At 49.1% G+C, this 14,242-nt stretch overlaps 1 protein-coding gene across 2 annotated transcripts in view; it reads right to left on the bottom strand.

The window, feature by feature from the left end:
* Positions 1 to 14,242, bottom strand: part of LOC144174803 (acyl-CoA synthetase short-chain family member 3, mitochondrial) — a 50,803-nt gene that overhangs the window by 21,793 nt on the left and 14,768 nt on the right. For both annotated transcript variants that reach the window (XM_077703696.1, XM_077703697.1), the window contains exons 2-5: positions 7,610 to 7,754; positions 5,353 to 5,541; positions 4,341 to 4,475; positions 10 to 150 (exon numbers count right to left, since the gene is read on the bottom strand). In XM_077703696.1, the coding sequence (XP_077559822.1) occupies positions 10 to 150; positions 4,341 to 4,475; positions 5,353 to 5,541; positions 7,610 to 7,754 (610 nt within the window). The remainder of the gene's footprint in view (positions 1 to 9; positions 151 to 4,340; positions 4,476 to 5,352; positions 5,542 to 7,609; positions 7,755 to 14,242) is intronic.

Here is a 14,242-nt window from a genome sequence, read left to right as displayed (position 1 = left end):
GGGGGTTACCTTTGGCAGGCCTGTGGTTCCCGAGGTGTAGAGGATGTAGAGCGGCTCCATGGCCTCGATGGGAACGCAGTCGGTGGGCTGCGCGGCAGGCACGGCTTCCTGCCACACTTCGTCCCTGCCCGGCGTCATCGGGACGTCGACCTGCGAATGAAGGACGGGCAGCTACACCGGGGGAAGCCGAGCACATCTCACGCCTGCTAAACATATATACTGCAATGGTCCTCTAGCTTCCCCGATTAAAAAAAAAATGCTAGACTCCGCTGACAACGGTTGAAGGAGCCGTATATCGCTGTAACTCAAACATTTGACAAAATCAGATTCGACGAACGAATTTTGATTCTCCTAGCAGTTATTCATTGAGATCAGCGCATTTGTGAGCTCCATTTTAAGAACTAACTTACCGACCCAAGCCTATTTCCCGACACTCCTATAAATATAAATATAAATGTAAATATAAATATAAATATAAATATAAATATAAATATAAATATAAATATAAATATAAATATAAATATAATATATAATATATAATATAACACATTATAATATATTATAATGTAATATAATATAGCAAATATAACCTCATCCGTAACGACGCTTTGTAACAGCAATAGGTGGAGTACGAAAGAGAAAAAGACAAACTGGAGAGACGGCGCACGTAATTAGCGGTGCATCCACGGAACGAGGGAAGTTGGACGTGAAAAGAAATTCGTACTGTTCAACTTGAAGAAATTCGAAGAAATTAAACCTCGTACAAAATGTGCCTTATTAATGGTTAAGATAGGTGTTACCATTAACAGCTCCATATACGTATCATCACGCTAAGAAAATCAAAGCCCTAATGGCTGCCATAACTGTAGTCGCAACAGTGCGATTCCTTTTTTCTTCCGCGACTTTTGAAGCGAGACATCACTAAGGGCCTTTGGTGACATGTTGCTTGATAAGAAGCAGGGTTTACGTAAATCTCAAAACTAGTACATTATGGAAGCCGCGTGCGTTACTTAGGAAACCTTAGGGTGTTTCTAATACATTTCTTTGCATTTAAAAATATAACGTTCACTGAGCGATATGAGGCGCGCCTCAGAGGGGTGTTCCGGATTAAATTAAAGGGGCACTGCATCACTTATCATATACTACTAGGAATGTATTTTGGGGTAAAGTCTATCGTCCCAGCAATCTCCTCCCGCGAAAATTATGAAAATCCGTTCTCTATTACCGAAACTACGCGCGATGAGAAATCGCGCATAATCGTTCCCTCTCAACTCGACCGCGGACAGGGCGACCGAAGCTGCGCGCTCTCTCCTGGAGAGGGGGGCGGCTCGCGGCCTGCTCGCGGCGTTCTCTTCCGCGGCCTTCGATATATCACAGGCCGGGGAGTTTTCCCCTTGCAGGCATGGGTGCCTGCTCGCAAGCGTGCGCTCGGGCTGGTAGGGCGTTTTTGAAGCAATAAACGTCTGTTGTCGAGTGGTCTGGTTGAAAGGGAAGTATTGAGCTCATCACTCAAACTCGGCGCGCACTCAAAAGACGAAATAAACGGCAAAGCTGTGCCTACAGGTTCAGGCATAGAAGAGGTTCGTACACAGCGCCGGCTGATCGTCACAGTAAATGCGAGAAATAAGCCGCGAAGTTGACCAGTGACAACCGACCGGACAGCCATGGCCTCAGTGACGTCGTTTAGGCCATGCCGGGGGTGCATAAGGAGGAGAACTGAAGAGAGCGCGGTTGGTTTTTTCGCGTCTTTCACGGCGATTTGCGCGCTCACCGCTTGATTAATTGTGGGGTTTAACGCGCCGACGCAACGCAGGCGATGAGGCGCGCCGTAGTGGAGGGCTCCGGATTAATTTTGACCACCTGGGGATCTTTATCGTGCGCCGAAATCTCGTACACACGGGCGTTTTTGCTTTTCGCCTCCATCAGAAAAGCGGCCGCCGCCGCCGGGAATCGAACCCGCGACCTTGTGCTCAGCAGCGCAACGCCTTAGCCACTGAGCCACCACGGCGGGTCGCTCACCGCTTCACGTGCACGTCTAATATTTGGCTCAGGTATTCCTGGCAGTGTAAGCTAAGCGTCGCGCAGGTTTACTTGCACAGCTCAAAGAGTGTTGCAGGGTCCCTTTAAATGACCTTGGATCCCATGACGCGCGGCGAACAACGTTCGCGCAGACGACTGCCCGACGCAGAAAAAAAAAACAAAAAAAAAACAAAGCCAATTTTGAGGGTGATCGATGATCGATCTGAATATGTAATGCAGCGATCACAGTAAATTCCGCTCGGTACGGCTCGGCCTCAGTTTCTCAGTAAGCGACGACGCCAGCAAACGCAAGCGTTGAGGATAAAAGCTGACACGCAAACCACGTTACGTAACGGGTAACTGCGAGGTAGGCGTGTTTTGCTATCATTTGGGGGCAATCAATTCAGGCAAGAGCTTTCCCGAAGTAGTTAACGGTGCTCTGGTGAGACGCACTTGCAAATGACCTAGTTGGCTTCAACGATCGGTCAAAGAGACCTGAGCTTAGTACAAGGGGAAGGACACCGGTGTAACGTACGCTGGCGTTGACCGTCGCAGGTAACCGAAGTGGTGTGGAACATTTTATTATTGCGTGGGAAATAGATGGAGCTTGTCGGCCGAACTTCTCGCCGCCGATCCGTCAAGAGAGCGATGGAAGAACAGAGGACGAGAGAGCGACTGCTGTGCCTTCACGATCTTAAGCCGCACCATAATTAGGGTTGTTTGTTCTTTTTTTACACCCCGAACATATTTCAGGACAATCGGGTTAAATCCGATTTCTCCCCGAACGGACCTTTTCAAAGTGGCGATATGCACAATTGTGCGCTGACGGTCCGCCATTCTCAACCAGTACTTGCTTGACGCAAGCCCCACAAACACAGATATCGAACTCATTGAGCATTGACATTACTCTACAGCTGGCAGCTACCCCAGGCTGGCAACTGCTACAGTGACATTGTTGTGTCTGGCTAATGGAAGCTGTGATGTCGAGAGAGCTTCCTCCCAGCTGAGATACGTTCAACGATCAGAGAGGTCTCGAATGGAGACCGACATGCAAGTCGCGCATGCAGATGATAATGTAGATAAACAAAACAAGGATGTGTAAAAAAATCGATGACCAGATCTTTGTGAACAAAATGTTTCACTCCTTAGAAGGGATCAATGCTATTTACTATCATGATTACAGATCCATTTCCAAACAAACGCCAATGTTTTAGTGTATTTGCTAGAAAACACCGACACCCTCCCGATTAGCAGCTTAAAACAAGACCACTTTTAACGCGTTAGAGTTAAGTAGCCCGGGATACCGACTGATAAAATAAACTAAGTGTATTTCTTAATAGGTACATCTGTAGGTTTAACCCTAAAAAACCCGAATTTTGGAATGATTAGAAAAAAACCTCGATTTCTTCCCGATTATTAGTTTAAATCGCCCCCCCCCCTCCCCCCCTTCCCGATTAAAAAAAATAGAAAGCCCGAAAACGAACAACCTTAACCATAATCTGCGAGCTAAGCTGGGCTAATATTTACCCTATACATGTTGAAATCTCATACACGCACGTGTTTCCATTTCTCGCTTCCATCAGCTGCAAACAGCGCTCAAATGAATTGTCATAATCGATTCCTCTATTCGTCTATGCGCATTCACAACTCCTGTCACTTCGGGGCGCACACCGCTTCAAGATCCTGGGGTTACGTGGTGGGGAAGACACAAGAACTCCAAAAAAACAGTTCGTTCTTTGCGAAATTGTTTCTTTTAAAAAATTATCGCCACCACGAATCGGCCGAACGTCCGCCTATTCGACTTATCTCATCAATGCAGATAAACCAAGATCTCAAAAATTGTCTACTGTCTTTTATTTTACTTTTTCTCAATAAAGAACGTTTATTCTCTCGCCCTGATTTTGGCTTGCGCAGAGGGGTAAGGGGAAGAGTGGACGAGGCGCTTTGTTTTTTTTCCCTGGGTCTTTTTGCAACACCCTCCACCCCACCACCACCAATCTAAATACTGTACGGCGTACGCCACTGTCCCCAGGCACATAATAAGCGATTGCAGTTTTTCCGATAAAAGCGGCTAGGAGCTACTGCACTGCACACGAATCAAATGATGGACTTTCACATGGGGTGGATTAAAGTTTGTTGTCTGTCTGTGGATAAAGGTATGTTCATTAAGGTCTGATCCTGAGGTCTGCGGATAAGGTCTGTTTATTTCGAACAAAATTTGTTTGAAATAAAAACGACTTGACTTTACTTGACTTGTCATTAAAAACCGTGCTCGAGAGTGAGAACAGTTGCGGCGAAATTAATCGCCTTCGAGCTCTTGCCTGGCCACCCCGCATGTAGATGAGGCACTTCTTGGGCTTGTACTCCGATATCTGGATCGCTTCGTCCAGGATCGTCTTGTAAGGCACCGTTCTTTTCGGCTCAATGCCGAAGTTGGCCGACAGGCAGGCGTCCGCCTGCGGGAGCGGAATGAGGAAATCTATTACAGCGACTGCTTTGGGGGAGACGTATGCTTCTGGTAGAGCGCTAATAAAAACAAAAGAAGGTATACGTCTCCAGCACTTTACCTTGATTTTAAAACCTTCAGAAAGCGCAACACTGAACAAACGCGAAAACTAGCCCAACTCGCCATTCTGCTGCAGCACACTTTACCTTGACGTGGTTTGGTTTCAACTTCTTCACATTTTTTTACAACTGGAACGAGTGTGTTTGACTGGTCACGTGATGCGGATGATACCAAGGGATGGGAAACGAAATAGGGGCGACAACACCCTATGGAGGAATGAAACACGGAAATTTCGAGGTACGTATAGGTTGTATTCACTGGCGAGGCGTGCATGCAGGCAACCATGTGAGTGCACCGTCATTGGTTACGTCGGGCTCCGCGGAATGATGGTAGTCCGTGCTAAGCACATGATGTGGGTTGGACGTTCCAAACCGTCCCCCACCAAACGCAAAGTAATGTCTCGACTCAAATGCAAGTGCGATTAATATCATCTGTGTTGACTCCACCGTTAAGAATCGGGTTGACAAGGAGCAGACGACGAACGCCGGTGTTTTTTTTTGGCGTGCGGGCGCAGTGGCAAAACCGGTGCCATGTCCGTGGCGCTTCGGCTATGTCCGTGGCGGTTTCCAGTGTTGCCAAGCGAAAAAATTGACAGCTAAACTTTTCAGTGAATATCATCTATAGGTTGGGCTCGGAAAACCCGCGACAGGAGCGGTTGGAAATATATGGGAAAAGCCTACATCCTTCAGTGGACACAAATGGGCTGCCCATGATGGTGGTGATGATTCGTCTTAAGTACGTGGCTGTAGGATTATCGTGGAGCTTACCTGCGCGTGGTTGATGCGCACGGCGAGCTCCTTGGCGGCGAATCCACCGAAGACGAGCGAGTGGACTGCGCCGATGCGCGAGCAGGCCAGCATGGCGTAGATGGTCTCCGGGATCATCGGCATGTAGATGACCACGCGGTCGCCCTTGCGAATGCCCCACTTCTTCAGCACGCCTGCCAGCCGGGACACCTTTTCGGGAGGGGAAAATAAACGCGCAGGGAGGGAGGATAACCGCGCTGTAAGATTAGGACCGCGCCTCCTTGTTCCCCACTGCGCAGTTTTAAATGCGGAGCATTTCAGTAACTCACGATGTCACCCGCGTTGACGTCCGTCGTAGTCCGCACCGTCGTTGTCCGCACCCCTCCCCCTACACTATAAAAAAAAATACTATCCGGCGCCTGGTTTCGATCCCTCGACCCTGCGGGCGGAACGCAATGTACATGGTGCTCTACCCACTGCGCCACAAAGCCGACACAGAATGGGAGGCTACGAACGCGCCTTATATCCTTAACTCATTCAAACTACGTCAAGAAGCTGCTGATACAACGCATTCACTACCACCAACTCCCCAAACACTAAACGTTAACGCAATACACCCACCCCCTATGCGACGCATTTACTCGAGTCCCCCTCGCGGGGAGATGGGCCCAATTTTTTTACAGATGAACCCTCACTAACTTGCTCAAACGCAAGTGCGACAAAAACCTAGTGCATGAGCACATAGCCACACCATCCATGGCGGAAAACCGGTTCCGGTACGGTACGCGGTGGGCGACCGGCACCACTGCGCGTCCGCAGAGGGGATGAACCCTGTTGTGCGCATGCGCAGGTGCGCCGACCACCGTGTACCGGGTGCCGTACCGGGTCCCGGTACGGCACCCGGTACACGGTGGTCGGCGGTTCCGGGTTCCGGTACCGGTTCCAGTACGGTACCCGGTAGGCGACCGGCGCTACTGCGCTTGCGCAGAGGCGGAAAAACTGGTTGTGTGCAGGCGCAGTGTACCGGGTACCGTACCGGGACTGGTTTCCCGCCCTGGTATAACTAGCTTATAACTGTAATCACAGAAGAGCTGAGAGCTGGTCTAGGTACAGCGCCCGGTACCCGGTCGGCGCACCTGCGCATGCGCACAACCGGTCTCGCCCCCTCTGCGTACGCGCGGTGGTGTCGGTCGCCCACCGTGTGCTGTACCGGGAGTCGGGACTGGTTCTCTGTTCTATATCTCTATTGTGACGGGTGTAGGAGTAGAATTTAGAACCCCTCAGTACTCATCGCCGAAGTCGTTTCTCAAACTGTCAGTCTGTACGCCACTGCTATGAAGCTACCCGTACGGTCTGACGTGCGGACGCTGTGATGGGGCTGTGCACATCATAAAGCTGTCATGCTCGATTACAAACCTGCGGCCCTCGCGGTTCGATTAAGACTACGTTTTCTGCAGCAATCAATGAATGCTGTTTTTTTTTTAATTGACTATCTGCAAACCTTATGCGGAAATGAAAGCCGGAGTGAGCATTTGAAGAAAAAAAAAAACTGATGAGAGCGCCGAGAGTTGAACCCATGTCGCATTGGTTGCAACACAGGAATCACGCTTCGCTTATCTATAATGATAAAGAGGGTTCTAAGCGAGCGGCTGATTGGGTACCTGCATGTGATCTTATAAGCACGGTCGTTCGAGGGGGGAGACGGAGCGGCCGCTGTCTCGTTTACGCGCTGCGCTATGGCTTACACCAATGGTTGCGGTCCTTATTGGGAATCCGGGGACATCGAGGGGTCCGACAGGACCCGGATTCTTTTCTATTTGCCAAACCTATCCGGCAACGCAAAAAATGGCTTCGCTGCATGACACGTACATCTACTTCTCTGCGTAGCATGCGTTTTTAAGTCGGCTTTTTACGCTACACGCAAGTTCTGCAAAAAAATAAAAAAAGTCAGGCACGCAAAAGGGCGGCGTGTTAGTGTTTGGGCATCTTTAGCTGCAATCTTTAGGGAACTGTTTGACAATGTGACACGGATCAGAATAAGGCGGGCAGTGAATGGGTGTGTGGGCGACTTAAGCTGCAAGCACCAACTGTGTGCCGTTATGACACAGAACGACATACTTCGTAGTAGAGCCAACCATAACTTGTGCAAGACCGAAAAGCGTCCCCGGTCCACTCATGGTTGACTACCACTCGCTTACAGCCTGCGCTTGAAATTTCAACAGCAGTGTTTACCGATAAATTACGGCTACTCGGGAAGGAGAGGCTGCTACGCGCGCACCTGTTCCTTGAGTTCCTTGTAGGTGATCTTGGCGACCGTGTTGGTGACGGGGCTGTCGTAGATGATGGCCACTTTGTCGCCTTGTCCGGCCGCGACGTGCCGGTCGACCGCATTGTAGCATACGCTGATCTCGCCGCCCGGAAACCTGCGCGATCCGATTGGTTCGCTGTTATGCCTCATTACAACCTAGCTCCAAATAAGGAGTTTTATGTCCCATGGCAACAGCTTTGCTAAAAGCAATATTCCGTTTTATCTAAAACAAACGTCCGCCAAAGCCCAAATTATAATAAGTCATGTCAAAAAACGTTTTCCTTTGGTAAGTTGTGTTTGATGTAATAGCGGTCCTCGCCAAAAAGGTTCGGCTCAGCAGTGAAGAGTTATATAAGATCGAGAAAAAGGTTTTGGTTCGGCGCCCGGTACACTACCGGTGCACGTGCGCACCTTCACAATCCATTTAGACCCTCACGCGCATGAGCAGTCGGCCGGTCGACTACCGATATCGTACGTTTTGTAACTGCAGGTACTCAAGTCTGCTTTAAATCTCTGTTGCGTTAAAAATTCTTACCGTTCACTAAAGGATGTGATGTAAGCATGCTCTGGCCAAAAAGAAACGCTCTTATAAAGTACGGAAAAGACGGCGACACAGATTAAGAACACACAGGACGACCCGCTGTGTTCTTAATCTGCGTCGTCGTCTTTTCCGAAAGTGTTTTATTCCCAGACACATAAAGATTTCACTAACGTCATATCCGTCACGGAAATGACGCCAGTACAATGAAACAAGCGGCCTGTAAAGGATGCACCCCTGCACACAGTGTCTTCTTGCGGGGAAGAAACCTTTAGAACTAAAGAGTACGTTATACTTACGGTTGTTCGTTTTCGGGCTTTATATTTTATCACACCAAGATCTCCCTGACGTCATATCTATCACGGAAATGACGTCAGAACATCTTTGCTGAAGCAACCCGCCAGCAGGACGTCGCTCGCCATGCACACCCACATGCAAGACAGCCGCCGACCCGCAAATCACGCTCAGCTGCACATTTCGCTGCACATTTCACTTTCGTGTTTTACCGATTCCTATGACAGAGGAATCAACCACAGACTTTTTTTCTGAGATGCATTACCAACTCGCCAAACTTTCAATCGTGCTTATAAAAAAATATTTCTTTAATATCGCGGGTCAGGCAAGTTGTTAGCGGGATCAAGTTCACTAAAAGGAGAGTGAACTCAAGTAGTAGGCATAAAGGCGGTCGCTTTCGGTAGGGTAATGTGAGTAGTTCGAAAGCGTTTACTGCCTGGTGATTTTACTTAATTACATACAAAATGAGGAAAAAAAAAGTTCAAGGTGGGCGTCATTGCGCAGATATTTTCCGCCTACGATTCTTGATGGAACACATTGTGGGAGCCGTACAGCATCGCATTGTGGGAGCCGTTAGCACCGCATCTGACAACATTTTATTAGTAACTTTTGTCAGCGCGAGTATAATGCACTTGACTTCCTCATCATTTGTGATACTTCCCCTCTACACGTCATACAACGCATTGGCAAATTACCAAGAGAAATGTCTGGTTAATGTGTAAATTTCTAAGCGAAATCAAAAGGAATGCATTTTTATCTACCGAAAATGGGCGAGAAAGCAATAAAGGGTCCAACACTCTTCTTAAAGAACAAACCCAGTTGGCTTTTAGAGTTTAAAGATACCTCGCTATGCGTATCATGCAAAAATTTGTTACGCATATGAAAGTGAAACTTCTTTAAGAACAACTATACTTTTGCTATTTACGGAACATTACGCGTTTTAGAAACTTCTGTGAGTGGCCGTGCGACCAAAATTGTCCGAATAGTTACCCAGTTCTGTCACTACACTCCTCGTGAAGACGTTAACGCTGGCAGTTCTGGAAACAACACATGCGCCGCTTGCCGTAAAATACGTTTTACTAATGTTGACGAAGATGTTCCAAACTATGCTCGTGTGATGAGGGTAGGCTCCCGCGATGTGTGCGCAAAAAAAAAAAAAAAAAAAAAACACATGTCCAAGAAAATTGAATAGAACTCGTGAAACAGAGGTTTTTACATCGCAACTTCTCTGACCGGTATACACCATTTGCAATTCTTCAGGAATCGCGGGATTGAGCAAATGAAGGGAACCACTTAATACCTACCTAAAGTGTTGAGTTTTAAGTACGCGAAAGGTTACATAACTCCAAAATTTGTGCAGCACGGTGAACGTTTATTAAAGCCCGATTCAACTGTGCCGTGTAACGCTGGCGTGTATACATCAGCGTAAAAAGAAATGCAAAAAACTCTGGCTCTACCGCGAAGCTATGAGACTTGCAGCCACAGCCTGCGGTCGTTGGTGTCCAGATGCCCACACACGTACCGTCCGGATCAAAAGTTTACGGGCCACGAAAGCAGCAATTTTGGATTACTTCTCTTCCGTACGGCAGGCTAGGGCATTATGTGCGGTATTTTCGCGATACTTCATTAATTATAGGACATCTGCAGATGCATACTACCGTTTGTGGGCTGCTACTGGAAGACAACCTAAAAGAGCCATTTTCGTAGTCCGTAAACTTTTGTCCACGACTGCACATGCCCTTAGGGACAGGCGTGATGGACGCTCACCACTTGGTGAAGGGCCTGCGGTGGTCGTCGATGACGCGCACCCACTTGCGGTCCCACACGAGCCCCGTGGCTACGTCCGGCCAGAAGGCGTCCGGCTCCTCAAGGGCCATCTGGTAGGCCGCCGAGTACTCGGCGCCCACCACCTTCGCCCGCCTCGGGCTCTTCTCGACCAGCGTGCGCCCGTGGCACAGCCGGAGCCCGCAGCGCGCCCATGACGTCGGCCGCCATCGACGGAGCGGTGCGGCGGTCGTCTGCTGAGGCCCGAACAGCCGCCGGACGAGCAGCGACGCGCCGGCACCGCGCATGGCGCGCACTGGTAGTGATGGTGGTGACGGGGATGATAGTGGTTACAATAGGCGCACTTTCTGCTCGTTTCTAAGCCTCCATCTTCTTCCTTTTCAATTCCCCTGGCCCTTTTAACACAGTAACTGGACTGGACTGAACTGAACAGAACAGGACTGAACTGAACTGGAAAAACATTCATCATAGCTCTCCTTTACAGGGTTTGGTGGCACTCCACCGGGGTTTGCGCCGCGTGCTACAGCTCTCGTCGGTGTTCAGCAAGGGCGGTACCCTTGGTCCACGGCTCCCACGTCGTCTGATGCCTCGCCAGCCAGCTGAACTGGACCGATCTGGTCTTCGTGACCGTCGCTGATCAACAGTTCCTCCCGTTGCTCCGCATTGTCTTTGATCTTGGGGACAGCCATTGTGTTTTGGTATTCCCATGAGGTCTGGTAGAGGTATGCAATGCGGGAAGCGTTCATTTTGAGGTCGCCGGTTATTTTCGCCTCCGTTTGAATCGCCAGTTCCGAACCAGGCCTACCCTGATGTTGCTTTTTATTCCACGTGAAGTTTCCGAACAGATGTCCATTGGTATTTGTCTGCAGAGAAGCCGCTTATTCACGTAATAGCGAGTTCTCTATAAGCGAGACTCTTTCTCGGAGAGTGGCCGTCTCCCTCACCTAAGCGGAAACTGCTAGCCGCATTATTTGATTACCACCACGATATCGGTGTCCCCTCGACGATGACAGAATAAATATCACCATCATGTGAGACCACCCACTCTTTTTACGATATCCACTCAAACCTACAGGCTAACTTAGCCTGTAGGTCAGTTAGTAACTGATCTTTCTTTCTTTACTTCTACTTCCTCCTTTCTTTCCTCTTCTCCAAGAAGCCTGCAGACCCCTCTGTTTAAAGAACCTTCTCTCCCTCTCCTTGGGTCTACACCGAGGCCATGCTCGCGAAGAATCTCAGTTCCCCCATTTCTACCCCACCCCAGTCCTTCCCTACATATGCACGGAAATGAAAGGCCGGCAGTTTTGACGGCGTCTTTGTAAAACCGACGGATTTGAGGGTGTCTTCCGAAACGTGGCGCATCCCAAAGTGCCGACCACGCATTACGGAACGCATTATCGACGTTGTCCTTCGAAGGGGCCCGGAAGTCAGCGGGCCTCGAAGTCTTCACGCGACCACAGCAGGGTGGTACTTAGAGGGTTGCAATAAAACCCTCGTTCGTCATGCACCCTGCTATACAGTTTTGATGGATTGTGAGTTTTAACGCGCCGATGCAACGCAGGCGATGAGGCGCGCCGTAGTGGAGGGCTCCGGATTAATTTTGACCACCTGGGGATCTGGAATACAGTTTGCACCCTGAAGTAAAAATGGGCCATGTTTAACACTCGTAAGCCTATTTATCACGAGCGAAAGCAGAAGCGCGCGCACAGACGGCACAGCCGCTGCGCCATCCATGGCGAGACTGAGCGACCAAGCGCCCACGAAGTAGCCGTTAAACGCTCGCCTAGTCACGTGGTAGCGCGGCGTCCAGGCTCCGAGCGAAGGCAGCTCCTCAGTGTACCACGTGGCGTGACGTCACACCTGCCACGCTTGCGCTCAAGGTGACTGCGCGATGCGATGAATGATCTGGTGAGAAATGGGGTAGTATAGCTTTCGCTCTAATATATGCATGTTTGTGAACTTTCCACATCTGTTGCCGAGGTTTCTCGTCTTACGCGAGGGCATAGCGCTTTTTTTTTCTTGGTTGGAGCTTTTTCTTTCCTAGGTCCTCCGCTCATATCATCCCGCTTCGCAGCTTCCCCGCAGGCGTCCACTGAAACCTCGAACAATCTCGTTCCGCAGTGAATTGTCTTATCTCCCACTTCACCCCTCGCACCATTTTTTTCCCTCCGAGCCTGCGTTCCTGTATTCCCTGTACATTCAAGACTGCTGAGCAGAAGTCTTTAATGTACAGGGAATGCAGAGGAAAATCTGAAGCACTTCAGATTTTCCTGTGCCGTGACTGTCCACCTCCGCGTTTGTTCTTGTCTGCGTCAGTACTATAAGCATTGGATTTTTGTCACCGAAGTGAATACTCACAGTTTCTCACAGTGACGGAAATAACTATTCCTGAAAGCAGAATGCGTTGTAGAAGTGCTGTAAACAGTGGGCGAATGCGAATTTTTTTTTTGTGCCCCTTCGTTTGCTAGACGCTCCTTGTGCATCGTTCCTTTCATTGCCACCTCATACGTTTTATAGCAACCTCTTTTTCCCTTCTTTAACCCCCGATTCTCTTTCCCCAGTCTAAAGATTTGTTTTTTACAATGCCTCCGACGATGATGATGATGGTTTCTATTGGTTTCCCCTTTGTAGCGGGGTGATGACATGTCACCTTACCAAAAAGGACTAATATACCTATGTTTTACACTCTTGGTTCAATACTAGCGCTGCTTAGGGCAGGCACAAAAAGCTTATTAGGCACGAAATTCTTTTTTTTTTCCCCTGTTACAGGTGGTAACTGTCCTAGGCAATATTCCCCTCTCTGCTTTTCGTCCACCAGCGTTCTAATCTTCTTTTCGTCCCCTCGACAGCCTCGAAGTTAACTTCCCCTGTGATACCCTTAAATCCTAGGGCTTCTGGAAGCCCAATATTCCCTTCATGTAGATTTGGATGGATACCCTCACATTCTAACACTATGTGCCGCATAGTTTCTGTTTCTTTTCCGCAGACCACGCATACCCCATCATTTTGTGAATACTTCTCCACAAAACTCTTAGTTCGCAGGCAACCTGCTCTAGCCTCAAAAAGCAACCTGCTCAAAGGCAACCTGCTCAAAGGCAACCTGCTCTAGCCTCCCTCCTTTCCTCCCTCCCTCCCTCCCTTTCAACCTCACATTGATGCATTTTACCAAAATTATTTAGCAGGAGCTGAATTAGGCATATGCATGTGTATCCAAAAAGGCTGTTTTCATGGTGCTTACGTATTCACAAGCTTGCTAAAACAATTGGCGCAGCTTGCTGCACTAGTGATGCAAGGCTGGAGAAACAGCAGAGCTGGCGGCCCCTCTCCCATCGTCGGAGACCCAGCCGTTGCGCCTCACATGGATTTCTGAACTCGCCGCTGAAAGTTCTCCATGACTGCCAGGCCCCGATCGTTTTGTGCACCTGCTTTCACATTTCTCCACAAAGCGGACCGCTCTAGCTCGCACGCGCGTCTAGAACTCGCTGCAACCGGCTTCGGCTTCGCGAACTCGGCGTCTGTAGCGCGAAATCGGTGTCTGTGCTCCCCACTTCAAACGCGAACACACGTGATTTGGCAAGGAGAGGAGCACGTGAGAGATCGCGCCTCGAACGCTCGGCAGTGTGTTGTTCTTCATGACCGAGCTGGCTGACGCTGGGCGCCCCTCACGTGGCGTACGCTCACGTGCGCTCGGCATTTTATGGGGTATCATTCTTTGCTGAGTACCCGCACAGCCAGGACCGTTGTAACGCCCTGCATTTCCGCAATTACGCAGATTTCGCCATAGTTCCCCCTGTAACCGTTATAATAGCATAAGTGGAAATTATTTGTCATACGAAATTTCGAAGAACTAATAACTAAATAAATAAATATATAAAAATACGCAAAATGGCGAACCAGGGTAACGCCCTGCATTTCCACAAGAATGCCAAGTTAGCGGAAGTTCCACCTGTAATCGTTATAATAGCGTAAATGAAGGTAATTGGTCG

Source organism: Haemaphysalis longicornis, unplaced genomic scaffold (genome assembly GCF_048455015.1).
Source record: "Haemaphysalis longicornis isolate Haplotype H1 unplaced genomic scaffold, Haemaphysalis longicornis Haplotype H1 scaffold_3, whole genome shotgun sequence".
NCBI lineage: Eukaryota > Metazoa > Arthropoda > Arachnida > Ixodida > Ixodidae > Haemaphysalis > Haemaphysalis longicornis.
Note: the sequence above shows the minus strand (reverse complement) of the source record. Positions and strands in the feature narration are given on the sequence as shown.